The sequence below is a fragment of the Aptenodytes patagonicus genome, chromosome Z (genome assembly GCF_965638725.1).
Source record: "Aptenodytes patagonicus chromosome Z, bAptPat1.pri.cur, whole genome shotgun sequence".
NCBI classification, from domain to species: Eukaryota; Metazoa; Chordata; class Aves; order Sphenisciformes; family Spheniscidae; genus Aptenodytes; species Aptenodytes patagonicus.
This window is the reverse complement of record NC_134982.1, coordinates 12,418,419-12,445,680: the sequence shown is the minus strand read 5'-3', so window position 1 is coordinate 12,445,680 and position 27,262 is coordinate 12,418,419. Positions and strand designations below refer to the sequence as shown.

General features: G+C 58.4%; 2 protein-coding genes across 4 annotated transcripts; one reads left to right on the top strand and one right to left on the bottom strand.

The window, feature by feature from the left end:
* The first annotated feature begins 3,163 nt into the window (after positions 1-3,163).
* Positions 3,164-19,506, top strand: LOC143172776 (carbonic anhydrase 9-like). Of its 2 annotated transcripts, XM_076362531.1 has the most exons (12): positions 3,164-3,374; positions 10,695-10,724; positions 11,947-12,117; positions 14,325-14,467; positions 15,246-15,338; positions 15,631-15,697; positions 16,039-16,196; positions 16,339-16,480; positions 18,596-18,619; positions 18,808-18,837; positions 18,980-19,073; positions 19,229-19,506. In XM_076362531.1, exons 1-12 carry the CDS (start codon positions 3,188-3,190, stop codon positions 19,290-19,292), a joined length of 1,203 nt encoding a protein of 400 aa, XP_076218646.1. In that variant the 5' UTR covers positions 3,164-3,187; the 3' UTR covers positions 19,293-19,506. The 2 variants fall into 2 exon arrangements, with proteins under 2 accessions (XP_076218646.1, XP_076218648.1); XM_076362533.1 differs by lacking the exon at positions 18,596-18,619.
* A 701-nt stretch (positions 19,507-20,207) lies between these two features.
* On the bottom strand, positions 20,208-26,912 carry LOC143172993 (gamma-secretase subunit Aph-1b-like). 2 transcript variants are annotated; one of them, XM_076362940.1, is made up of 7 exons: positions 26,723-26,912; positions 24,131-24,301; positions 22,564-22,637; positions 22,271-22,393; positions 21,789-21,916; positions 21,397-21,520; positions 21,045-21,155 (listed from the first exon to the last, which is right to left on the bottom strand). In XM_076362940.1, exons 1-7 carry the CDS (start codon positions 26,833-26,835, stop codon positions 21,118-21,120), a joined length of 771 nt encoding a protein of 256 aa, XP_076219055.1. In that variant the 5' UTR covers positions 26,836-26,912; the 3' UTR covers positions 21,045-21,117. The 2 variants fall into 2 exon arrangements, with proteins under 2 accessions (XP_076219054.1, XP_076219055.1); XM_076362939.1 differs by lacking the exon at positions 21,789-21,916 and having other exon boundaries at positions 20,208-21,155.
* Positions 26,913-27,262: the final 350 nt, after the last annotated feature.

Below are 27,262 nucleotides of genomic sequence, written 5' to 3'. Positions count from 1 at the left end.
GATCAGCCTGGTTTCATTTGGAAGTCATCCAGGGAACTTCTAAATCATGAATAGGCACAACATCAGCACTGACGAACTAGTGCCCGCTGCTGTTACATTAAAAGTAACAGATAATAAGCCCACAGAAGAGCTCAGGAATTCATTAGTATATCCCATGGGAAGGGTTTACTGGTACAAATTTGAATCAGGCCCAGAGTCCCAAAGTACTTCTAGACGTCCAAGCCTTTCCTTAGCATGAGTTAATTTTCCTAGGAATGACGTCTTTTTCCTGAGTATAAACCCTTTTACAAGGTCATCCCTCCCCACAGCACTGGAGCTAAAACAAGACCAGCCAGTGATTCCAGATCCACTCTAGCTCAGCCCAGTGCCTCTTGTGCTGCTGAGGACTGGAGAAGCTCCCTGGTACATCAGTGCTTTGTGCCTCAGGCTGGATCTGTGCTGAGCTGAGCAGAGGTTTGATGCTGTGCATTTCAAGACACCTCATAGCAAAGAAGGGCACAGACCAGCTGAACAGACCTCCTCTGACATTAAGTCTACCAGTGAAGCCCGAGGGATACCTTTTGGTGAGGACATTACATTGGTGTGAACCCTGTACAGGAGGACAAACACTGTGCTCTTCCACTTGGCCTGCAAGGCTTGTGGGATGGGGCTGTGATGCACAAGCCCCGGCGTTTCCAGAAGGCACATCCAAAGTGCCCTGATGATGGAGTCACCTTTCATTCTAACAGTGTCCCCAGCCACCAAGTATCATCTCTACAAAAAAGCTTACAAACTGTAAGAGATCAGAGGTGGAAAGAAGACACGTGTGATTACAGCTTCTGTGATGTGATATGCTCGGCCTCAAAGAGCAATGAAGAGGGAGGACAATGAAACCTAAGAAAGACAGGGCAGCAAAGGTGACAGCTCCACAATTACTCCATTTGCACAGTGTTGAAGCAGGGAATGCAGGGTAACCTCTCTGGGGGAGCAAACAGAAGGGATATGTTCAGGTGTGAGGTGGGAACCACATGGGGCTTGTCCTCAAAAAGGGATAGACTGAGCCTGTCCTTCCTCTGCCATATCCAGCTGCCTTCTTCCTTTTCATTCAGGATAAAGACCATTAATAAGATAAACCACAGGAACATGAGGAGGAAAGTGTTGGAATTGTGTTTTATGGTTTGTTTTCCCCCCACAGTCCTGTTTCCTTGAGCCTTGATAAATGAATATCTTCTTATCTGATGGTTCAATTTATCTGGTGTTGTATGGAACAAGGTGAATCAGGACAAAGTCCGCAGTTTGGGAGTGTATTGATCCTACCTGCAGGTCACCACTGGAGACAGGGCTCTCCGGAGAGGCCAGGTGTGAGGGAACATCTCTGGCACAGCGGAGGGCAGGAGCCCATGGTGCCAGGTTGCCAAGGGTCAGCAGCTTGTGTTCCCAGCTGCCAGCTTTTCGGGAGACGTTCCTTCTGCTCGGCTCAAAATCCAGCCCCAGCAGGTCTCAAGCCCTCTTGCAGTGATGGCAAGTCTGTGGATGTGGATGTATTCACATGGGCTACACTGAGCACATTCATAAAGGAAGGTGCTGGGATGACCAGTAATTTGGGCTGGAAAACAGCTGGGCAAAATGCTTTAGCAGAGGCATGTGGCCCATGGGGCATGGCACAGAGCTGGGACTCTGGCAGCGCCGCGGAGCAAGGAGTCTGTTAACTTGTCCGATATCTTCTTGTATGTGTACAAATTCCATGTTTGGGAAAAGGAGTTCCCCCATTCCCTTCTGCACCACATGAAAAAATATTTTGCTGGTTGGACTCAAACTTTCTGCTCGATGATTTCTGTTGATAGTGCCATAAATCCACTATCCCGAGGGCGTAAGTGCTCGTTCCCTGCTCCCCGATCCTGTACAAGCCGGGATGCTGTGGGCACAGACTTCATGTCACCAGGCTGGGCAGCCATGCCTGCTTTGCTCCTTCCTTGCTTGGATACCACCCCTGCCCCCGAACAGCCCTGGGGCCCTGTGTGTGCTGTTTCTGATTCTGACCCTTTTGTGATGGGAGGAAGAAAACCGTGAGCAGTAACTGAGAGGAGGTTTCGCCCAAAATTTATACAACAGCAGGACTGGGTTTTTTTGTTTTGTTCTTTGTTTCTTTCTTGATAATCCCTGATGCTTACTTCACTTTTTTCTTGGCAAGCAGTGAGCTGACATCACCATGACTCTCTGATCTCTTTTGCGAGTTGCATTAGCTAATTTAAGTCCACCCTCGTGCCGTGCATCCTTGATTACACCACCTGTGCATCACTTTGCATCTACCAACATGGACTGCAATGTGTTGTTGATGTGCCCAGTCACTCAGCACCATTATTGCCCTCTTGAACTCTTCAAGGCAGCTTCAGTCCTTTACTGCCCTAAATTAGTGATGCAGCTAATTCTGTCCCATCACTGCTCATGTTCTTTTTCAGACAATTTATGAAGATGCTGAAAAGCACAAGCACTGAAGAGCACAAGTCCTAGTGCAGCTCCCAAAGAAGGCATCTCTGGTACCTTCCTCCCCCCTTGAAAACTGACCTGCCATCCTACCTTCCATTGCCTGTCTGCTTAACCACGGAGACCGGCATCTTATAGCATGAGACGGAGTGAGGACATTTGGTGCAGGACCTTGTTCGAAGCTTTTTGGGGTCCAGGTACACTACGTACATACACTGAGCTGCACCCACACACTTCCCACCACTTCCGAGGAGCAGCAGAAAGGCAAGACTTCTGCCCGGAGTGGAGTTGTGTCATCCTCTAGCCTCAATAAAAAGAAACGCTTTTCTTAACCGTACGTCACTAAGAAGAGGGGACACCCACCACTGAGGCGTCCCTCACCCATTGCTGATGAGAGGAGACATACACCGCTGAGGGGTCAGTCACCCCTCACTGAGGAGAGGGGACACCCACCGCTGAGGGGTCCGAGGAGCCGACGGGGCTCCCCCGCCCCCCGCGCAGGGGCCCCAGGCATGTGCCGGCGGGGAGCTGGGGTGGGGTAGGGGGCAGCCACCGGGGGTGTCCAGGGTTCGAGTCCCGCGTCCGGCGGCTCACCTGGCATGGTTTGGCCTGGCCGGGCCGGGCCGGACCGGGCCGGGCGGCGGCAGACTTTGCCTCCAGCCTCTATAAAAGGTAACGGCGGCGTGAGTCAGAGCCACCGCCTCCTCCCCGCCCGCTCTCACGTATGCGCGGCCGGGCGGGCAGGCACGGAGCCGCTGCCGGCCGTCCCGCACCCGCGCACTTGCTGGAGATGAGCCGCGCCGCGCTGCGGGTCTCCCTCCTGCTCCTGGCCGTCCTGGGCCACGCCGGCGCCGGCAGCGAGCACGACCAGGAGCACGGCGACGGGGACGCCCCGCACTCCCGGGAGAAAGGTGAGCAGGGGGTTCCCCGTGCGCGGGGCAGCCCGATGCATGGGGCACGCCGCTGCTGGGTTTGGGGCCCCCTATGCACGGGGCACCCTGCTGCACGGTGCACCCTGGTGCTGGGTTTGGGGTCCCTGGTGCCTGGGCACCCTGATGTATGGAGCACCCCGATACTTAGTTTGGGGTCCCTGAGGCATGGGGTGCCCTGAGGCACGGGGTTCCCCCCTTGCTGGGTTTGGGAATCCTTGATGTATGGGGAACCCCAATGCATGGGGTGCTGGATTTGGGATGCTTTGGGGGCGTCCCCAATGCTGGGGAGCTCTCCCCTTGCTTGGTTTGGGGGGGCTGCTGTACCTCCTGCTGCACCCTTGTTAGGGGCCCAGGTGTGCCCCAGTGTGGGGTGCCCCTGTGGAGCTGTGCCCCCCCAGCATCGCCCAGCTGCGGGAGCTGCCCCCCCCCCCCCCAGCACGTCCCTGCCTTTGTCCCTGCCTCCCGCCAACTCCTGTGCGGCCCGACCCCTGCCCGGGGGCTGGGGGCCCCCGCCTTGTGTGCAGCTCTTTTCCCCCACTAAGTCCTTTTTGCATCAGATTAGGGGGCTTACAGCGGCTGGTATGGGGGTAGCCAGGGCTGTGCAGCAAGCAGTGCCTTGCTGGGACCGCCCGGAGGGTTCAGCCCCGGACCCCGGCATGGCGGGACGGCAGCCGGTCCCCTTTGTCCTGCAGCATGGCCTCTTCCCAGCGGGGTCCTCTGTGCCTGGCCCTGCATCTATGTTGTCCCCCCACAACCCAGCAAGGACAGGGTCTGGCCCCGCTGCAGAGTTGGTGGGGATCTGCCCCATGGCTGATGATGGAGAATGGGGGATGTGTCTGAACTCAGAGCTGGGTGGTGGTGTGTGCCCCCCCCACCCTGAGAGCTGTCTTGCTGGTGGGGTGGGGGCTTTCAGATTTCAGGGTCACTGTTTTGGGCGAAAAGCCCTGGGTCTTTGGTCTTGGTCCCTTTTCTGACTGGGGACTGTGGTGCTGCCAAGCGGTCAGCAGGGATTTTGGGGCAGTGCCATGCATTTGCTTTTGTGGGGCTGAGCGCTGTACTGGGATGTTCCTGTCCCTGGCTACGGTCCTCGTCCCAGCTTTGCCTGTGGGTTTGTTTCCCGGGCTCAGCCTCATAGCGTGTTCTTGTTTTTGCCTCTGGTAAAGAGTTGCCCTGACCTGTGCCAGAACAGCTGCCCTGTGGTACGGACCGGCAATTGTTTGGTAGCAGGAGCTGCTATTGTTATTGCAATGAATCACATTTCATATCAGAGCTGCTCTTGCTGGGCTGAGCACTGGCCAGAAATGGGGACACAGATGGTCCTTGCCACAGAGATGAAGTAACCCAGGCCACAGGTTGGGAGGGTGTCAGACATTCAGCATACCGGTGTTGTGCGCTGGCAGCAAGCTGCTGGGCACTGCATGGGGTTTGGGATGGGTGGGTGGGGAGATTGGGATGGAGATGAGAAAAGGAGGTGAGGAGTGGGAGGTGTCAGGGTAGGGAACAGGCAGCCTGGCCCATGCTGTACCGGTGTTAGAGGCTGAAGATCTGGTTGGAGTCCCGTGAGGGAGTAGGTCTCGGCTGGGACCCACCAAGGCTCCTGCCAGGCTCTAGAAGCTGCGTGTCTCGGCGCCACTGCTGGGGGATGTGCTCGCTCCCTCTTCCTTGGGGCTTGTGCACAAGGTAGGGCTGGTGGCCTCTCAGCCCTGGACACTCAGCACAAGCTGGGGGGTTGTCACTGAGGCTTTGCCATGGGGTTGCTCTCTGAGGAGCCTCTGGCTTGCCCAGAAACCTAAGTCCTGATATGAGTGTCTGTGGGAAACAGTAACTCCCTTTCCCACTGCAGCCTGTTTCCTCTCTCCCTCCTGTTCAGACCTGTCCTGCTCTCCGTGTCCTCTTGTTGCTCATTCCCTGATGCCCTTTTTCTCCAGCTGAGCCCACTTCTCCTTTTTAATACCCTTTATTCACCTCATTCCCCAGCTCCAAGCACTGATCTGTCCCCTGGGATTTCCCCATTTTTATCCCTTCTGCTGGGATGGCCCTTTCTCTGCAGTGCTCTGAGATTGTTTCCTCTTTTCCCTGGTACTTGCTGGGGCAATTGGGCTCACAGGGAGAGGGAATGTGCCCTGGAGTAAAGCCTGCCCTATGCCTTCCTCCAGCCAAACCCTTGCCCCTCTGGGGTGGAGCTGGCCCAGTCTTGGGCCCCACAGCCTGAGCGGTCCTCCCCCAGGAGCACAAAGAACAATCCCTGCTGCGACCTGTGCTACCAGTGGCAGATTAAAGGCTGATCCCAAAGGCTTGCAGTGGGTCAGAGTTTATAAACACAAAGGGGCTTTAATGCAGCCCGGCTTGGGAGGGATCAGTGCCCCCATGGGCAGCGCACGGGGTGGTGTCCTGGGCTGAAAGGACATGGGTCCTGCACGGGGTGTGTGTCTGGATGGAGAAACTAGGACTGTGCTGGCGGAGGTAGGGCTGGGACGGCATGGCCTTCCCATAGAGAGGTTCCTCGTGGGGCTTGGCAGAAGGATGCTCAGGTTGTGCACCCTGCTGCCCAGACCCCATGCCTGTGCCGTGCTTGCCACAGCCTGGAGAGCTGGCTGTGGGCAGCATGAATACAGTGGCAGAGCCCGGGTACCATGATCAGGTTATTGCTTTCAAGGGACATGGTGCTTGGATGTGTTTTGTAGGCTGGGACCTGGCTGCTGTGGCTGGTCCCTTCTTTGGGACCTGCACTCTGTGCATCTCTGCGTGTCCTGGTACCTCCTGGCTCACTGAGCATCAGGAATAACACCCCACTTTCCCTCTTCTCTGGGCCATGAGCTCCACTGGTCCCCCCACAGCCTGGGACCAATCTGCAGACAGGGGCTTCTTCCTTGGGGGCACAGCCTGGTGGTCCTGCCCTGGCATGCCCTGTGAACTGGCCTCACCCCACAGGGCTTTGACCTGGGTCTGGCCCAGGGTGGGAGAGGAGGCTCTGGCAGGATCCCAGTCCTCCCTGTGGCTGAGCACAGGGCATCGTGTGCCCAGCCGATAAGAGAGCAGGATGTCTGAACTAGAAGCGAGCCCACTGCTCTGCCTGCCACACACAAGCCATCAAACTTCTGCTGGAGTTCAAGGCGAGCAGGCAGCACCAATGGCCGCGTTGCTGCCAGGCAGCATCCACACTGTGAACGGCACACGCGTTTCAGTGTTGTCAGGTGCCCTGCAGCAGCTTCCGGCTGTGTACCCCCTACAATGTGAAAAGCTGAGGATGGAGGGGGCAGACATATAGGGCAGAGCCTCTGGTCTCCATCCTTATTGCCTGGCTCTGCCGAGGGGTGCCTCTTGCTCTGTGCAAATGTTCCTGAGTCCCTGCGGTGCATGGTCCATCCCTGCGTCCCAGTGGTGAGGTCTCCTGGGAGCAGCCTGCTGCATCGGTGCCTTTCCTATGTGGGATTAGCAGCAGCCCGCTGGCTCCTCACCCTGCCGAAAGCTGCTCCTACCCTTCCTCCCAGGCTGCAGGACATGCCGAGCAGCACGCTGGTAATGGCAGCGTCTGCCTGAACTCGGCAGGAAAGTGTTGTTGGATGGTGTTGGATGTCAAGGAGGGAAGGGAGCTGGCGCTTGCAGCAGCGCCAGTATCCCAAAATGGGAGGGCTGAGAGGGAGCGAGCAACAGGGTGAGAAAGCACGAAGGAAGGAGTGAGTGAAAGGGGGGAAACTCGGCTGGATCGCAGGCTGCTGGGGGAAGAGGGGTGGCGTTTAGTGCTCAGCTGGACCGGAGGGGCTCTGTGTGGCTGAGCATGGAGGCTTTCTCGCCTGCAAGGGCAGGCAGCTCCTGTTGGTACCCTACTACATTTTTGTGCTGGGACCCCTGCAAGGAGTCCTATTCTTGCATGTTATCTCCCAGCGTGCTCATCTCAGCAGCAAGGTTGTTTCCCCCCACATTTTTGGGAGTGCTTTGCAGTCCCTGCTGGGGCTGTGGGTGCTCAGAGGTAGGGCAGGGCATGCAAAGAGCTGCAGCACCCACTGCCGAGGTGCAGCCACATCTGTTGTGGTGAGTAGCAGCAGTTCAGCAGAAAGGAGACCTGGCACCATGCAGCTTTCCGAGGGAGAAGACGTGCTCTGGTGGGGAGCGTGGGAGGCAGGCTGAAATTATGCAAATCGACATTTGGGCAGGGCAGTGGGTTAATGTTCATGGCAAAGGGCTGCGAGATTGCGAATGCCCCCATGTGGAAGGGACCCGAGTATTGCAGGGCTCCTCTGAGCCACACTGAGGCTGGGGCAGGTGCCGAGAGCCCGACCCAGCGCCTGGGCTGGGCTCTCCTTGATGCTCTCTTGCAGCGCTTGGTGCATGTGCCAAGGGGGCCCAACCCTGCACAGCTGGGCTTGCAAGATGCCTCCCCGAGTGGGTGGCCTGGCTGTGCCGTAGCTGCGCCCAGATCCACGGGATGGGGAAACACACCTGGGTGGCTTCAGTGCGTGGATAAGTGCTCGTGGGTCCTCTTGGCTCTGATGCCAAGAGGCCCCTGGGGAAGTCTGTTGTGTTGGGATGGATCGGACTGACTCCTGGGTGCAGCTGCAGCCCTTGGGGTGTTCAAAGCTGCTGAGCTGAGCTGGTGGGAGGCTGTGAGGAGGTTCCGGGGCGCCCTTGGCTATGGGAACAGACGGGCACGGGGGAATGTGGGAGCCTGGGGTGCGTGGCATGGTGCTGACACAGCAGGGCAGGTGCCAGCACGGTGCTATTGCTCAATCTACAATATGATGTTTGAGTTGCTTTCTGTTAAGGCAGAGTCCCTGGAAGTGAGCAGAAAGCGGGGTGCCAGGGTGGGCTGTGCCGGTTGAGGCATGTGCAGCGAGCCAAGGCACCACGTGCCAACCCCAGGCTGCTGTGCCTTACCTGTGCCGGGACTGCCCCAACGTGAGTGCCCCTTGGGGGTCTCCCCATGCTGATAGGCACCCTCATGCTGCAGGAGGGGAATCCTCCCTAGGGAGCAGCAAACGTGGCTCTTGTGTGCAAGCTGTGACCACCTCATGCAGATAGTGCCAGGTGGGGCAGGAGAGTGGGGACAGGGTGGGGGAAGATATGGGGTGTTTTCAGAGGAGGGTTGGTGTACTCTGGATTTTGGTACATAATCAGTGTCTGGGGGGCAGGTAACCTTTGTGTGAGCAAGGTGGGCAGGATGAATCTCAGCTTGCTGCAGCATAGCTGGGTGCATCCCAGGGTAGTGCCATGCAAGCAGGCATGGACAGGGCACTGCAGCCTGTCCTGGGGCGCACATGTTCCTGCCTGACACAGGCAGCCATGGCTTGCCCAGCCCTCTGCTTGCTGCCCCTTCTTCGTATGCCTTTGGGAGTAACGCATGTCTGGGCAAGTGACTCTGGAGCATCACTCCTGAGTATCAGAAGTGCTGCAGAGATGCATCACCAGTGATGCTGGAGGGAGCCCTGAGGGCTGTTCCCATCTCTGCAACTCTCGGTGTCCCTAAGCACCCTCCAGCCCTTCTCAGCCTGGTTTTGCCATGGCCATCCGCTCTCCAGGGCAGCAGCTGCACCAAAGGCTCCCAGCAGTGCCCATGCCTGGATCCTCGCTGAGAGGAGAGCGGGATCCCGCTGGGCTTGTGGCCTCGCATAGGACATCTGGGCCTGGGAAAGTGTGCCTCTTCCTTTCTCACCCCTGAGCTGGAATCCACTCCTATTAATAGCAAGTGGCTGTTGATAGCTGTTGTCAGCGGCAGGGATGGGGACCAGAGCAGTGCCTGCTGAGCCCCTCCTGCATCCCGGCCAGGCCAGCAGGCATTTGGCCCCGCCAAGGGACAGAGATGGTATTGGGGCTGGACTGCACCTGCTAAATACTCCTCCATGTCCTTGCACCCTGAGGAGCTGATGGAAGCAGGTGTAGATGCTGCCCCTTGCTGCTGGGTGCGTGCACCCCTTTGCCCCAAGCCTGTCCCAACCTGGCACCCGCTGCTCCTGCCCTCGTGGGCTGGCATGTGCCAACAGCCTGTCTGCAATGATGAGCATGCTGGTAAGGACAAGTCAGAGGAGAAGCCCATGAATTACCTGTCATGCCAGTCAGGGCAGGGGCATAATCCTTATGGGCCATGTTTCTCTGCTTGGGGCAAATCCAAGTCCCACATCCCTTTGCCTGGAGCTGGATGCATGCAGAAGGGCTAGTGATAGCCAAGGTGTTTGGTTGGGGCATCTGAGAAGAGGCCCTGGCGCACCTCTAAGGCAAGCTCCAGTGACATGCTGGGATCCCGGGCTTTACTGGCAGCTCTGGAGGAGAGTGATGGTGCGACGGCCAGTGTGTGGAGCACTGCCATACCCTCAGGACCTGCCCCAGGAGGACTTTGCTCCCTCTAGATCTGCACACTGGAGACACCCCCAGCCGTGGGAGGCTCAGGGCACACCAGGGCACATCCTGCCCTGCCGTGGCCACTGTGTGCCCTGTGGGTGACACGGGACATGCAGAGGTCCTGGCACAGGCTCCCCCATCCTCCCTCCTGCTTTTCCTAGGGAAAGGGTTTGTGCATGGTAGCAGCTTATGCAGCTCTGTATGGGAATTTGAGTGGTCGGGTGAGTTGGGGCAGGGGGCTGCCAGGATGGGAGCTGGGGATTTGGTCTGGCACATTTTCCTGTGGCAGCCTGACCCCATGGTAGGGGCACTTGCTGATGAGGAAGACAAGGTTTTGGTGCTCGTTTGCTTCCTCTGCTGTAAGTCCCAGGGCTGCTTTCCCCGGTGGGAGGAGGGTGTCTGCGCAGTGCAATGCAGCTTGCTGCCCAAACTCATCATGGTGTGGGAGCTGCTCTTCCCCACACCCCCTCCAGTGCTTCAGCATCGCAGGAGTGCCACCAGGACAGCCGCTTCCCTGGCTGCTCTTGCTTACAGAGCCTGAGCAGGGAAGCTGCAGACCTGCCTTGTTAAGTGCTTTGTCTTGGGACAATGGGAGGTTTTGGCAGCATGCTCCAGAGTAGCTGCAAGAGTGCTGGTACAGCTGCTCAGTGATGGAAGCCAGTATCTCTGATTTTTCCATTGTAAGAATGATAACAAAGCATCAAGCCCTGGGGGTTTTCCCTCTGGCTGAAAACTGCAGGAGGCCTGGCCCTGCTCAGAGGAGGCAGTGCCCTCTGGGAGCATCCCCCTCGCCGGGGCAGGGGGAGGAGTGGGAAAGCGAAGGCAGGGAGGGGGATTGAAGGCAGTGGGAGCCCAGAGACCTGCTGCTAGGGCTAGGAGCGCTGCCTGGCAGAGGTGTGTTTGCTGCCAACCTTTCCCTTCCATTCATGTGGGGTTTTTTTCTCTTTTTTTTTTTTTTTTTTCAAGGTCCTGGCCACAGTCACTGGAGCTATGAAGGTAAATACCCTGCAGTTACTCCTGCTTTTTTCCTACCACCCGTCAGACCCTGGGCCTGAGCCAGCTGTGGTTAATGATTACAGGGCTCCTGTGTGCACTCCATGGCTAACCCTTCCCTCCTGTCTGACCCTGACGCTTCAGTGGTGCCCGAACCTGGGCCCGGATGGGCTGAAGAGCCAGGGTTTGCTCTGATTCGAGCAGGAAGCAGCGGCTCCGCTGAGGGTTTCCGCAGCCCCCTGGGTGTGGGGGGATGTCCCTCCCTGAATGGGAGCTCCCCTGATCCTGTGCCAAGCAGGGAAGCAGGCGGGGCTCTCCAGGCTGGACTTGCAGCCCATGCTGGGACTTTGAGCTGCCCAGGGATTAGCTTGTGTCCTCACCTCTGTCCTCTGTCACCCTCCCTCCCCATCCTGCCTGGCCCTGCCCTCCCATCATGGCTTGCAGAGGCTTTTCCACAGCACCCGTGATGGGCATCACTGCAGTGCTAGCACAAACGCACCCCTTCCCGCTGCAGTCCCATCACTCTGCTTGGGACCAGGGACTTGGGACCTGCTAATGCTCAGCTCCATCTTTACAGGGGTCCTGCGAGGGGTTGGGCTGAGGACAAGCCTGGGTTTCCACTGGCCCAAGATGTGCTAGAAGCAGGGGAGGTTTCTGGGGCATCAGCTGTGCTTATCCCAGCTATGGCACTGGGGAGAGGTGGCAGTTTAAGCAGCCACCCCAGCCATGTGAGCTGGCCCTTTGCGGGGCTGTACTGGTGCAGTTAACAGCTGGGAACCTGTCAGACCTGTGGCTGTGGTCTCATGTGATCCCAGTGGCACTGTCGTACCTCGCTCAAGTAGCAGCGCGGGCGAAGCGGTGGGTTGATAGCCTGGCCTTTGGCAGGTGTGCAAGGCAGCAAGCGTGTGATGAGTTGCAGAGCAGCAGCTCCGCAGCTTGCCAAGTCCACTTGTAAATGATCTTCTCGCGCTCTTCCCAAACACCCCAAAAATAGACTTTCCTGGCAGCTCACCACGCTCCGAGACCTTTTCTGACACAGCTGCGTGCAGTCACATGGTGGCACAGAGCTGCTCCCAAGCTAACTTGATGGAAACTGACCTTACATGCATGGCTTATTCCCTGGCCAGTGCTTGTCCCCTTCCCTACCATCCACCAAACCTCCTTTCTGGCGGGCTCCTTGCCCAGGCAATCTCACTGGAACTCCCTCCCTTCCTCCTCGTACCAGACCGGGAGCACTGGGGTGTGGACTACCCAGACTGCATGGGCACCATGCAGTCGCCCATCAACATCGACATGGCCAAGACCATCTTCAGCCCTGAGCTGCGGCCGATCCAGCTCTCTGGCTACAGTCTGCCCGCCAATGAGAAGCTCAAGCTGAGGAACAATGGGCACACAGGTGGGTGCAAAGGCACAGGCAGAGGCTGGAGCACAAGCGGAGCCCACTCAGCCTCTCCTGGCAGGACTGGGCTTCTCTGACACCCTTTCCCTGGCTTCTGGGAAGGGTATTCCCTTGCAGGCTGCAGTCATGTTGGCTTCAAGGCCAAAAGGGAAGCATTGGGCTGTTGAGCCTTTACAGGTCCATGTGCTTTCCTGGCTGGAGGGGAGAAACCAGGAGATGGAGAACTCGCCACTCACTGCCTCCAGGAATATGTTAAAACCCATGTTTCCTTTAAAAATGTGTCCCCGGTATTTCTGATGCAGGTTTGCAGCCACTGGTTCCTCCCCTGCATTTCACTTTCAAAGGACTAGTCAGCCTCTGATGTGACTTAGCCTTTAAGGTACCTACCTCTCAGTCTTTTAGGACACAACATTGGCCAACTTCTTTAAGTCTGTGCTTCAGGATGCTATCTCAAGATCTTAAGAAATTTTTATAGGTCTTCCTATAAAATTGTTTCTCTTCTCCAATTTTAGAATGTTTTTTGGAAAGTCTGGACACAACTTGTTCACATTATTTTAGTATGAGTCTCGCCATGCCAGATATGGAGGAAAAACACATCTCCTTCCTGCTCACCACCCCACAGCTGGGGATGGTGGGTCCTGGTTGCTACCAGCTTTTTCTGGGAGCAAGCTGAGTGTTTTGTGCATGCTGGTGTCTGCCAGTCCCCGAGCTAAGAAAAGGTGGCAGAGAAAGGGACTTAAACTCGCTGACGGTGTGACAAGGCACCTCCTTGCCCTGGTAGCTAGCAAGATGGAGCTGACCTGTGTATACAGCAAACTCAACAGGTTGGACTCGCTGTGCGTGGTCAGATCAGCCGCACGGTGCATACAGAGCTTTATATTATGGCCTCCTGCCCTAGCGTGCCTGCAGAGTTAAACTAGTTGAGCTCAGTAGTTGCTATTTTAGACACCCTGGCATCTGGTGTTGCTTGGTGTTCAGAAAAGCAGTCAGAGCATTTTCATTGGGGGGGAAGTAGTTTCTCACATGCTTATAAGATGCCTTTTTTTATTCTGGCAACTACCAGTCTGTTTTATGAAAAGCCATAAATAAAAAGTTGCAAGTCCAGTAAGATATTTGTACAGTTACTCCTTTTTGTAATATAAAGTGTATATGCTGTATAAGCTTTTTTCAAGGGCCTGAAAATGACTCGGGTAGCTACTAGAAGGAAAGCAATGATTTAGATATACAAAAGAAATGTAAAAGCAGATAAATTCCCAGGGAGGGAGCAGTCTCCCACTTCCCGTATTTGAGTTTTGTATCTCTGAACCCAGTGGCAGGGAACACAGGAGAGGACAAATGACTCATCACAGCCCTGTTACGTGGTTAATCCTGAATCTGTGCCCTAGCTTGGTGATGTGACTAAGGGACACTTCACCTATAAAGAAGGAGGAAGGAAAAGAGTTGATATTAGAAACAAGGAAAAGGTGCTTAGAAGGATAGGACAGCCTTTCTCAGGGTCCAGGGATGCTCCTGATACTCTTGCTGCATGAGGTAACTCAGCATTTAGGTTTGCCACACTGCTGCATGAGTCCAAGATAGCTGGCTAAACCACATTAAAGTAAAAGGCAAAACCAAGTATGTATTTACTATACCTGAAGAAGCAAAATTTTAGCTCTAAATGCTTTCAAATGATTTAATGCTTCCGTGCCACTAGCTCCAGTGCTGTCAGATGCTCACAGGCTGCTTTATTTGAAAGGTCCCAGCTCGCCAAGTGCTGCAGCTCTCTCTGTCCAACTGCCCTGCTCTCATAGCTATTCACCACTCTGCCAGTATCTTTCTCCATGAATTTTGTCCATGGTCACTTTATATTATTCTCACTTAATGAATAAATCGTTGGATAACATTTGGCTTGGAGCTGGCCCCTGGGAGTCTCTGCAGAGGGGCTCTTCACTCTCCAGCATTTTCATAGCAGCTGTTTTTGAAGCTGATGTATTTACTGGGGTGTCCTACAACCTGAAATCGAAAGTTGAACCCTGCCACATTGGCACAGCTCTGGGTATTGACTTGCCCATAGCCTCATGAAAGATGGAAAGCAAGTTTGTTTGTTGTCACTAATTTCCACAAGCCCAGGGTGACTCTTTCCCTTGAGACATCTCCTCTGCATACCTGTGGGATGGACTGGGCTTTGTGTTTTACTGACCGACCTCTTCCTTCTGCCTCTGCAGTTCTCCTTGAGCTGCCCGAGTCACTGGCCATCACTGGCGGCTATGCCCAGCAGTACCGAGCTGTGCAGCTGCACCTGCACTGGGGCTCCCTGTCAGGACCCGGCTCGGAGCACATCATCAATGGGCGCCGCTTTGCTGCGGAGGTAAGGAGCCCTCGTGGCGGTGGGTGCATCCTCTCCTCTCCTGGTGCTGGGCAGGGAAGGTGCTGAAGTGCTGTATTGCTCCTAGCCCATGGACCTGGCTGTCACTGGATGAATGCTGTAACCCCTGGCCAGGATCCAGGCTCCCCAGGCAGCTCTGCAGCAGCAGCGTTCAGTGTGGGAGGCCACGCTTTGCTGTTGAGCCAGACTTACGCTGCAGCCTGCAGTGCAGAGGCGAGGAGACCACCCTCCAGGACGTTCTGCCCGCAGGTGGGCTGGGGCCGGCCACGTGTAAGCGGTGCAGCCTGTCCCCACGCTGCAGCCTGGTCCTGGGCTGATGGAGCAGGAGCTGTGGCGGTCCCCGGTCTGGGGGAGCCAGCTCCCCGGGTGGCTGTAAGCAGCCTGCTTTGGGAGCTGCAGGGACTGTTTACTCTGTACACACTGTACTCCTGCTCTGCCAGCTCCCATCTGGTTTTATCCCTCCTTCTCTAGCTGCTGTCCTCAAACTGAGCCTGGCTCTGCAGTACGACCCCCCCGGTATCTAGGGTAGAGTGCTGGTTTGCTGTCCCTGACTGGGGAAGTTCTGCAGGCAGACCTTCACGCTTGCTGCTTTGCAGCAGCACATTTTCTTGGTCCCACCAGCATATTCCCCTTCTAGGAGGGGTGCTCGTCACGGGTGCATGTCTCTCCCAGCCCTTGCTCTGGCAGGCTGGAGCCCTGTGGGGGTGAGCACCTCCCAGAGGTGCCCATCCTGCATCAGGATTGCATGTTTCCCTTCCAGATCCACGTGGTCCACTACAACACCAAGTATGACAGCTTTAAGGAGGCAATGGTCCACCCAGATGGCCTGGCCGTACTGGGAGCCTTCCTGGAGGTAAGTCCCGTAGATCAGCCCTGGGCGAGAAGGGGTAGGAGCAGGGGGAGGGTGCGACTGGGGTGGGCAGAGTCAGGCACAGTTTTGGGGACTGGCAAAGGTGCAAATGCTCCTGGGAAGAAGGGGAGAGAGAGGGCAGTCCAGAGGGCAGAGCAGCCCTGATAGGAGGAAGGGGTCGCTGGGATAGGGTGCCTCTCACAGGGAGTGATACCTCCCTGCTGGCCCTGCCATCACTGGCTGGTCTCCATTTGGCCCTTGTCCTTGTCATTACTGTGGGGTCTCTGTGTTGCAGGTTGGGCCAAGGGAGAACCCATACTATCAGGAAATACTTGAGCATCTGTACAAAATCCAAAGAGAAGGTAAGGCCCTGTCCCACCTAGTATTTGTCTCAGGGGCTGCAGCCCAGCAGAGAAACCTGCTGCACAGCAGAGAGAGGCTGCAGCAGGCATTTGCCGTATGTATGTGAGAAGGGGAGCATTGCACAGCTTGTACAGAAACAGCTCTCCAAGGTGCCCTCTGCTCGCACGTGCTTTCCCCTGCCTCCAGGGCAAACCCACTGCTCTTTCTCCAGTGCACCAGTGGCAGCAGTGTGGACCCTGACACGTGCAGTGCCAGGCTGCCCATGATCTCCATGCTGGTCCTGCCTATTGTCCTCCAAGGGGTTGCCCCGGTCTCACTCCCATGGTGTTTATTCTCCCAGGCGAGGAAGTCTTGGTGCCAGGATTCAACATTGCAGGTCTGCTGCCTGCCAACCTGAAACTCTACTTCCACTACAATGGCTCTCTGACCACCCCTCCCTGCTACCAGACGGTGAAGTGGACAGTCTTCAACCAGACTATGCTGCTCTCTCATGACCAGGTCCGTCAGGGCAATGAACTCCATGCTGGGTCTTGCCCAGCCTCTCCCAGCAAGCGTGCACTATCCATGCCAGTCCCCTGGGGCTCACCTGGCTCCTGAAGGTGGGATGCACCCTGCTCTGCTCATGCCGTTCTCCTTCCAGATGTCAATGCTGATGATGAGCCTCAGAAACGATGACGGCAAACCTCTGCAGAACAATTACCGGCTGGTGCAGGACCTGCACAGGCGACGGGTGCTGGCAAGTTTCCAGACCACCCTCTTTTCGGCGAAGCGGCTGCCTTCTGGTAAGGAGTGCATGAGTGTGCTCAGGCTGCACCCAGCTGCAGGGATGCAGAGACGGGGTGAGGAGCAGGAGTCAAGGCTTCGCGTCTCTTACAGAAATGCAGCATTTGCATGGGTTAGCCCTGCCCAGCAGGTGACTTACAGCAGCGCTGGTCTTGGGGTCCTGCTCTCCCCCATTTCTGCGCTTCTCGCACCCTGCCTGGGGAAGACCGGTTTCTAGGAACTATTTTATCCTTGGTCTCACAGAAGTAACAGTAGCGGGACTAGGGGATGTATGGTCAAGGGCAAACTGCCAGGTCCTAGCATCCCAGCTAGCTTCTTCATCCCCAAACACAATAGCTAAATTCAGTAGTAGGAGCTGCAGAGGTACAGGCTTGCAGCAAGCACCCCACCGCCATACCCTGTGGGAAGGGCAGTTCAGGGGACCCCTGCCTGAGGCATCCCTGTCTGCCCATCCTCAGCTCATCCTCGAAGGCCTTTCTTGCGTTGGTGGTTTCCAGCAATGAGTAGAAATTCCTGTTAATCCTCAGGTGTGACTATCGCTCTGCATCACTGAATTCTTGCCTGTTGCTGCTCTTTGCAGTCGCTGGGTTTTTTTTCTGTCCAACATCCTGTTCTTTTCTGTTTTGATGGTATTTCCTACACCTTGTGTCAAGGTGTCTAATAGAAACAGCACACAGGCTTGGTCCCAGGCCCTTGGGCAATGCCTCAGTAACCACACACCGCAGTGCAAGGCACTTCCCTTCACCGGCCCACCTGCAGCCAGCTCACTAATGGCTGCAGGCTTTTAATCACTGTGGTCTTCAGCCTGGCTAGCAGTTTCCCATGTGGCACCGCATCAAATGCTTCACTGAAGTCAGGAGAGATAAAATCTACCGCATTTTCTTTGTCTAGAATATCGCTTATCAGAGAAGGATATCGGGTTAGGCTGGCATGCTCTATCTTTGGTAAACCTGTTAGATACTTTATCATATTTTCCATTTACCTCCAAGCCTTTCTTTTACCACTTTCTTGCAGAAGCTGTTCCAAAGCCTCCAGCCACCGAGGCTGGGGCAAGGGGGGAGTTGCCCAGCTCACCTTTTTTTTTTTTTTTCTTATTTGCTATTTCTATCCAACAACCCCCACTTTAACAAAGCCACGAAGCCCTTGTTTCTGGAGTACTGGGACAGCGTCCTGGCACTCCCGGATGAGGTTACTGGTCACCCGCCTTGCATGCGTGGGGTTGTTGTGGTTTTCTCCCCACCTTGGTGCTGATAACTGCCTGCTTTAGCCCTGGGGCTGCTGAGGGCCTAAATGGAATGCCGTGGGGTCACATCTCACTTTGCTTGCAGCTGCACCTCCGGCGCCCACACTTGTTGATCTTTCCCCAGTCACCCCCAGTTCAGGAGAGCCGCTCCTGTCCCCGGCTGCTGGGTGAAGGCGGCGGCTTCCCCGCAGCAGCCACGCAGCTGGATATGGCCCACAGATAGTGCCACTCTGTGCACGATACCCGAGCCGTGTACAGATGATAATGCAGCTGTTTAAAAGCCACACTGACACGCCGGGTAAATATTTGCCCAGCACAGCTCCCGCCCAGCATGTACAGCCACTGAGCCATCCCTGTGGGGGGGTTGCCCTGCCAGCAACGGCTGGCTGCCTCTTCCCGGGGAGCCACTCACTGTCTTGCTGCAGGCAACTGTCCCCACGGTCGCTGCCTGCTGGGCTCACCCCATGCCCCTCTCCGGGGTCTCCTGTGGTGTTTGGAGCAGTCATGGGGTGCTGCAGTGCTCGGCAGCCTGCCTGCCTGCTTCCTGGGCGGTGGCAGCAGCGATGGGGGAGTTTCTGGCTGGGCTCAGCGAGGCTTTTGTGTGGGCTGTAGTTCAGGGATCCTTCCCCCCACCACCACCACCACCCCCGCCCCTTCCCTCGATGCTTCTGGCGGGGTGTCAGGGCTAGGCTTCCTGCAGCAAGATGCTGCAAGCTGCTGGGGATCCGGCAGGCAGCTCTCCCCTCCCTGCTCATGGTTGACGGGGAGTCTTGCGGGCAGCCCTGCTTTGGCAGCACAGCCTGAAGCCCTGCAGGCTTGACACTCCCCAAACCCCTCGTGCAACCTTTTGACTGCGCTGTCTCTCTTCCAGGTAGTGACAGTTCAGCAGCAGCAGGTAGGTGAGGGGCTGGCCCAAAGGAGGGGAGGGGGGGGGGGGGGTGGCAAGGGGGTGTACCTGCCTGGGAAGGGGGGTCCTGGTAGGCATGTGCTGAGCTGGGGGGCAGGCAGCCACCGTGGGTTTGCAGGGCTGCCCTAGCATCCGTGCAGCTGGCTCTCATCCTCTCGTCTTTGTCTCCTTTGCAGAAGGACACTCCGGCTCTTCATTTCACGCAGGTAAGCGTGCTCAGCTGAGGCTGCTGCCTTCATGTCCCCTCTGCCTTTGGGCTATCAGCCTGCTCCAGCCTTGCCCCATCTCCCTCGGCTGGTAGCTGCAGGGGACCATCCCCAATGTAATGCGCCTGTGCTTGGCTTGCAGGGGACGTGCTGGCTGTGCTCTTCGGGGTGCTCTTTGCCATCACGGCACTGGCTTTCCTGCTGTACATCTACAAGCACCGCAGCCAGAACGCACGGTGAGCAATGGGGAGCTGCAGGAGGAGGGGGCCCAGGGGGTAGCACGGGGCTGGAGCACGAGAAGGGGGGGTTAAGGGTGGTCTCTCAGGCAGTAAGATGGGTTAGCAGGGCCTCCCTGCCTGCTCTAACACTCCTCCCCTTTCTCTCCCACCAGGCTGGACTCGCCGACCAAATCCAAGGTCATCTACACGGCAGCCACCACCGAGAACACTGCGTGAGCCCCATGCCTCTGTGGCGGTCTCAGCCCTGCCGGTTCAGCCTGCCACCCCACCTGACCTCACTCCCACCCTGGACCGAGGGAGGACTAGTGCTCCAGCATCCCTCGGCTGCATGGGCTGCTCACACGGACTGTTTGTCTGGGGCAGCATCTAGCCCCAGCAGATATTTTTGTTATAAAAAAAGGTAAAAACGTATTAAAAAAAAAAAAAAAAAGCCTCCCATGGTGCCAGCCCTCTCCACTGTCCTTGTGCAAAGCTGTGGGCCAGGAAAGGGCACCAGTGGAGCTGGACCCACAGCAGAGAGGGGCACGCAGGGACCCCTTCCCAACCAGCAGAGACAGCATCAGCCTCTGTGCCCTGGGCAGTGCTCCAGAGCAAGCAGCACAGGGTTGCACAGCCCGGCCCTGCCCTCCATCACTCTGGGACTTCTTCCTCCTCTTATTTGTGCAAAGCGTTTGAAAAACATAGCTGTGGCTTGGTAGGGCTGGAGAAAGGTAGAGCTGAAGGTGGCAGAGCCACCACTTCCTTGCTGGCCAGCCCCCACCCAGCTGCCCTCCAGCTCTACCATAGCTGGAGTGGTCCCACATCCACAGCTGCCTCCCACCTTTCCTCGTGGGAGCCCCAGGGAGCTCTACGGTCACACCAAAACCAAGAGAAACAGGCCAGGTCCAGGAGAGGGGAGGAACCTGCAGGTCTCCAGCTCTCGGCAGCCTCCATCCCAAAGCAGTAAAACTAGAGCCCAGCCTCTGTTAGGATGGACAGAGCAGGAGCAAGACCTCCAGGCAACTGGGATCTGCAACTGCCAGACCTTCCCCCCACCCCAGTCACACCAGTACAAGCCACTGCCACAGCACTGCTGCTGGGTGCTTGCACCCTGCCCATGAGGGCAGCGCCACTGGCCGCACACAGCCCTGCTTGTCTGTGGTACTTCTTTTTATTGGTATAAAAGCCCACTGTGGTTAAAACTGCCTCCTGAGCCCGATGGCAGTTTCTTCCTCCGAGCCCTGTGGCACAGCATCAGGGCTGGTGCCTGCCTGAAAATCCCCTTCCAAGTTCAGGTGAGGGCAGTGGTCCACTGGAATGGTCCCTTGAACCCCCTTCCCAAGCTGTGCTGGCACCAGCTGCGGGGTTGCATCTCCTCCTGAGCCCTCCACCACCCTCTGTGTCCACTGGGCCCTTTGGTACCAGATGGTACCATCTTTTCCCCATCCTCTTCCCGTCCTGGGTGCTGTTGGTCCCCCAGCACCACCCTCCCTGCACCAGGATGTCAGCCCACCGCAGCTACTGTAGTCCAGTACCAGGGCCGCGGCTCCCAGGGCAGCAGGGCTGGACAAAGGGGTGGAGAAGGTAGCACCACAGCAGTTAGCCCCAAGCCAGAGTGCGGCAGCGCTTTGCAAAGCCACTTCCTCCACCCTATGGTGAGGAGGCGATGTGGGCTCCCCCACCCCGCCACAGGGGACAGCACATCTTCTGCGGCAGGGGGAGAAGTGATGGGTTTCTTTGGGCTCAGGCCTCTGGCAGTCCAAGGCAGCATCCTTCCCAGGCAGGCTAACTGGGGCTCCACTCGCGGCAGGGCCAGCAAAGCCAGGTCCCCCAAAACTGAGCTGTCCTCTGGAGGCTCCCAGAGGGGCATCGGAGTGAGCCAGCCCCAGCCACACCGGTCGGCTGGCTGCCGCAGCCGGACCCCAGCGCCCACCCCGCCAGGACTGGCTGGTGTCCCCCAGTCCAGAAGAAAAGATATTGCAGAGAAGGTGACGGCCACTCTTGCCGCCAGGATAGGAGGGGAGGGCAGGGGAGGCTGGGGACAGGAACATCCCGCGGGGCCTCAGGATCCCGGCTGGGGGCTGGCTCCACTCCGTAGACCTGCAGGAACCAAGAGGAGGTGGGGGTCAGTTTTCACCAGACTCCCTACCCCATCCACTTCCCCCAGGAGAGGCAACAACCTGACCACGGCCCTGAAACCCAGCTTCTCCTCCAGTCTGGCAGCCAAGGGGATGACACCCTTGTTCCAGCCCTGGGGACACCCTCTCCCCATCCCAGCACCGGTCCTGGTACCCAGATGGACCTGTGGGGTCCCCCATCCCCTTTATGGAGCAGGACTTACAGAGCAGGAAGCGTCGCAGGTTCTGGGCAGATCCCCCTGAGAGTAGGTAAGCCCAGGCAGCGGCAGCAGCCATCAGCAGGTAGGAGGGCACCAGGCTGCCCACGTACAGGGGGTTGCAAAACGTCTGGAGAGAGAGGCGGGAGAGAAGAGAGGTGAGCAGGCAGAAGAGGACAGGGACAGGATGGGTGGCAGCGTCACTGCCTTGACAAGCGGAGCAGGACAGGGGACACCAGCTCCAGGATTCAATTTGTGAAGGGCCAGCTGCAAGTCCCCCAAACCCAAATTCTTCACTAGTGCTGAAGGCTGTTCCCACCCCAGCACGGGGACCAGCACACACCACAGCCGTCCCCGAATATAGGTCCCGGCGCAGAACTCTGCTCCCAGCTACTCACCGACCCCGAAACAGCGAGGTGCATGACAACAACCGCCGTGATCTCCCACCAGCGCCGATACTCACAGCCGTGGAAGAAGAGGATCCCCCAGAAGGTGTGAAGGAAAATCAACACCATGGTCATAAAAGCTGCAGGGAGCGGCAGAGGGGTGTCAACAGGGAACCACCCACCCTGACCTGGCCTGCAGGCTCGGGGAGGGATGGAGAGGAGCCAGGAAAGGGGAGTAGGGACACTGCTGGGCCAGACTGGGAGGTGCTAGGGCAGACCCCGAGTGTGGGAGGGGTGGGGGAGAGGAGCAGGGAGGGTCACAGGGGACAGAGAGAAGGGTTTGGCACAGAGACATGTGACAGGGGACTGTAAGGGCTCAGATGGGTAGAGGGTGCAGCATGGAGGGAACAGCATAGAGGGGAGATTCCAGCCCCTATGGGTCTGCCACCTCTGTGGTGGGGCAGAGGCGTGAGCAAAGGGTGCCAGTCGCTCACCTGAGGTCAGGAAGTAGAGCTGTGAGTCCCCGTGGATGCCCACGGTGCCGGGCCCTAACGAGTCTGCCAGGAGATTGATCATGGAGAAGGCTCCGCTCATGAGCCCAAAGCCCACGCCAGCCACTGCCAGGAGAGGGACACCATCAGGCCCTGAGCCTCCCAGGGCCACCCCAGGCACCTCCCAGCCAGCTTCGGCATGAGAAACCTCCCTTTACCCCCAGCATCACATCCAGCCCTGCCCGGGCTCGCCCCTGGCCCCGCGGTTGGGGTGCCCTGCTCTGTGCAGCACTCACCATATGCCATTTGCTGGATGGAAATGGGGGAGCAGCCATCCTCGCTGAGGGCCACCAGCCCCTCGATGGCCTTCCTGTGGGGTGAGAGCATGCTGGAGCCCGGCACAGCCCGGCCACCTCCCAAGGCATGGTGCAGCACCAAGATGGAGCAGGCAGAACTGGGGTCTCACTCTGCACCATCCTACCCTCCTGGTAACCTATCACCGAGCTGCAACACCCACCATGGTCAGCATCCGCATGACCGCCCTGAACCACCAGACAAACCAGGCATGTGAAAACCATGCGAAGCCACATAGAAAGATTTTCCACAGAGGAATGTGAGTGCCATCCAGCCCCACAGAGCAAGGCTGGGGTGAGTGGGACATCGGGTGCAAAGTAAGCAGCACTCCCGCATGGAAAGCAGCCCCAGTGCAGGCGTGGGAGGCACATGCTGGGAGGGTGTACCTAATCTCCACATTTATACTCTTAGAAGATACTGAAAAAAAATGGAGAGTGTGCAGGGCAGAGCTCAAAGAGCTAGCAAAATTCTCTGGGGAGAGAAACTGGGAGAGGTGGGCTTCATAATTTTTACCAGCTAGAGGTGTGGCGGGTGAGGGGGATGCCAGATGGCTCCTCAGCCCGGGGAGGACAGCAGCGCTTGCAACCAGAGATCCGCAGGTCAAATGAAACGCAGCGGTTTGTGTTAGAGGCTGCTCCGCGGAGCTCTGCTACCCTCTGCCTGCCTGCCTCCGGCAGTGCCCTGCCACAAGGAGCGGTGCGAGCCTGCGTACCCGGCCCTCCCCAGCCTTCCCCCAGCCCCTCACCAGCCGGGAAGGCTGGGGGGTATGAGGGATGCTGACCCCAGCATCGCCTCCCCTTCTCTGCCTGCCCAGCCCCATTGCAGCATCCATCCGTCCATCCGAACGCCGGACAGGGTGCAGCGTGTGCTCACCCAGCAGGCGGCACAAGCCCCTGGGCTCCGGGCCGGTGGCGCCAGGGAGGCCAGGAGCTGCTGAGGCTGCGCTGAGACTTTGCCCCAGGCTGGCAGCGATGTGCCACCCCACAAAGCCCCAAAACCACCTTCAGGCTGTCCCTGCTCACACAAAACCATCCTCATCCTTAAGAAAGGAACAAGACTTGCCAGGAGGCAAGGGCAGATCCCTAACCCTTCTCTGTCCCCACGCAGCAAAGCAGGCATTTCCTGGTGCCTGGCATCCCCCCGGCACCCCTCTGAGCTGCGGGAGCACTGCTGGTGCTAGTCACCAGGGCACAGAGGATGTGACACGTCCTGCAGCAGCCCAAACCCACAGTCTACCTGTCCCGAATTCAGGGAGACACTACCAGCCACCTCAGCCCTGGGTCCTCCAGACCTTAGGGCTGCTCTGCTCCACCACCTGAGACCCACTCGAGGTCAACATACTGACACAGGTACCACCTGCACGCTCCCAGACAGGACCGAGGTGGCTTGGTGCCACGCTTGGCATCCCCCCCAGCCCAGGAGCTCCCAGATGAAATCTGGCACCTGCCACGGCCGGAAGGATGGGAGGACCATCCAGCAGCGCTGGAGCAGGGCAGGAGATGCCCTTACCTGAGGAGCTTGTAGTAGAGGAAGCGGAAGGCCTCCTGCAGCAGCACAGAGAACATCACCCCAAATATCAAGAGCCCCTTCTGCAATGGCTCATCCCGGGGGTCGCTGGCTTTAACCGCGATAAACCAGATGAGGGAGGAGAGCAGCAGTGACACCAGCCAGAAGAAAGCCCTGCAAGAGAGAGTGATGCTGGCACCGGTGCTGTGCCAGGACCAGTGCCGGTACAGGTGCCGGTGCCACGCCTGTGCCCATCGGCACTACGCCTGCACCCCTCTGTGTTGGTACTGGCACTGGCAGCTGTGCCCCAGCCTTGCCCACTCTCCTACCAGTACCAGCGCTGTTCTGGTACCAGTGCTGGGCAGGTGGTGCCCGTACTGGTACTGCTGCTGTGCCTGCACTCCTCCTCCGCTGGTAACCAGGACTGGCACCAGTGCTCCTGCTGTGCCCACACCAGTACCAGCGCCAGGCTCATATCCACACCGGTACCAGTTCCAGTACCATACCCTACTGATCCCACAGTGGTACTGGTACCAGTGCCCCTGCTGCATGCACGCACCAGTACCGCTACCAACCCTGCACTGATACTGGTAGCAGTGCTCCACCAATCCCATGCCATTACTGATGCCAGTGTCCTCCCCATCATGCCCATGCCACGTGGTGACTGCAATCGTACCAGTACAATACCAGTACGGCCCCTGTCATGCCCACAATGGTACCAGTACAAGTACCGGTGCTCCTGCTGTGCCTGCAATGGCACCAGTACAAGTACAGACACTGGTGCCCCTGTCACACTCACAAGGGTATAAGCGCCAGTACTGGCGCTCCTGTCATGACCACGACCACCAGTATGAGTACTGGTGTCCCTAACGTGCCCGTGACTGTACCAGTAAGAGAAACAATATTGGTGCCCCTGTCATGCAAGCAACAGCACCAGTATGAGTACTGGCACCGGTGCCCCTGTCGTGCCCACAATGGCACCGGTACTCATCCCCCCATGGTGCCTCTGCAAGTACCAGTCACCACCCTGTCACACCCATGCTGGTACCAGTGCCCCGTCACACCCATACTGGTACCAGCACCGGCACCGGCGCCCCGTCACACCCATACTGGTACCAGCACCAGCACCGGCGCCCCGTCACACCCATACTGGTACCAGCACCGGTACCAGCGCCCTGTCACACCCATACTGGTACCAGCACCGGTATCAGCGCCCCGTCACACCCATACTGGTACCAGCACCGGCACCGGCGCCCCGTCACACCCATACTGGTACCAGCACCGGCACTGGCGCCCTGTCACACCCATACTGGTACCAGCACCGGTACCAGCGCCCTGTCACACCCATACTGGTACCAGCACCGGTACCAGCGCCCCGTCACACCCATACTGGTACCAGCACCGGTACCGGCGCCCTGTCACACCATACTGGTACCAGCACCGGCACCGGCGCCCCGTCACACCCATACTGGTACCAGCACCGGCACTGGCGCCCTGTCACACCCATACTGGTACCAGCACCGGTACCAGCGCCCTGTCACACCCATACTGGTACCAGCACCGGCACCGGCGCCCTGTCACACCCATACTGGTACCAGCACCAGCACCAGCGCCCCGTCACACCCATACTGGTACCAGCACCGGTACCAGCGCCCTGTCACACCCATACTGGTACCAGCACCGGTACCGGCGCCCCGTCACACCCATACTGGTACCAGCACCGGCACTGGCGCCCTGTCACACCCATACTGGTACCAGCTCCGGCACCGGCGCCCTGTCACACCCATACTGGTACCAGCACCGGTACCAGCGCCCTGTCACACCCATACTGGTACCAGCACCAGCACCAGCGCCCCGTCACACCCATACTGGTACCAGCTCCGGCACCAGCGCCCTGTCACACCCATACTGGTACCAGCACCGGCACCGGCGCCCTGTCACACCCATACTGGTACCAGCACCGGCACCGGCGCCCCGTCACACCCATACTGGTACCAGCACCAGCACCGGCGCCCCGTCACACCCATACTGGTACCAGCACCGGTACCAGCGCCCTGTCACACCCATACTGGTACCAGCACCGGCACCGGCGCCCCGTCACACCCATACTGGTACCAGCACCGGCACTGGCGCCCTGTCACACCCATACTGGTACCAGCACCGGCACCGGCGCCCTGTCACACCCATACTGGTACCAGCACCGGTACCAGCGCCCTGTCACACCCATACTGGTACCAGCACCAGCACCGGCGCCCCGTCACACCCATACTGGTACCAGCACCGGTACCAGCGCCCTGTCACACCCATACTGGTACCAGCACCGGTACCAGCGCCCCGTCACACCCATACTGGTACCAGCACCGGTACCAGCGCCCTGTCACACCCATACTGGTACCAGCACCGGTACCAGCGCCCTGTCACACCCATACTGGTACCAGCACCGCACCGGTACCAGCGCCCCATCACGCCCTTACTGGTACCAGCGCCGGCACTGGTGCCACACCAGCACCGATACCAGTACCAGTGCCCCCATCACGCCCACACCAGTGCCCACGGTGGCACCAGTGCCTCTCCCGGTGCCGGCGCGGGACTGACCCGGCGATGAGGATGATGATGCGGAGCGGGTCGCGGGCGATGGTGAAGAGGAAGAGGCCGAGCGCCGGCCCGAAGGCGATGAAGGTGCACCCGAAGAAGACGGAGAGCGTCATGGCGGCGGAACGCGGGACGCAGGACCGGGGACGGGACCCGGAAGCTCGGACCGGACCGGACCGGCCCCGCGGCCCCCTTCCCCTTCCCCCGCCCTTCCGGGGCCGCCTGACGTCACGCGCCGCCTGCGCGCCCCGCCGCCGCCGTCGGAAGCGGCGCGCTGGGGCGGGGCCGGGGGCGGGGTCTGAGACGGGGTGGGGCGGGGCTAGGGCCCGTCACGGCGGGGGGGGGAACGCGGCCTGAACCCCGGGGCGCGGGCCTGTTACGGGGTGGGCCCTGGGCCCGTCGGGAGGGGGGCACGGCCTGCACTGGGGGGCTGAGGCCTGTCACGGGGCGGGGACCGGGTCCTGTGACAGGGGGCACAGCCAGCACTGGGGGGGGGGACGTGGCCTGCAGCGGGGGGTGGGAGGGTACAGCCTGTCACCGGCG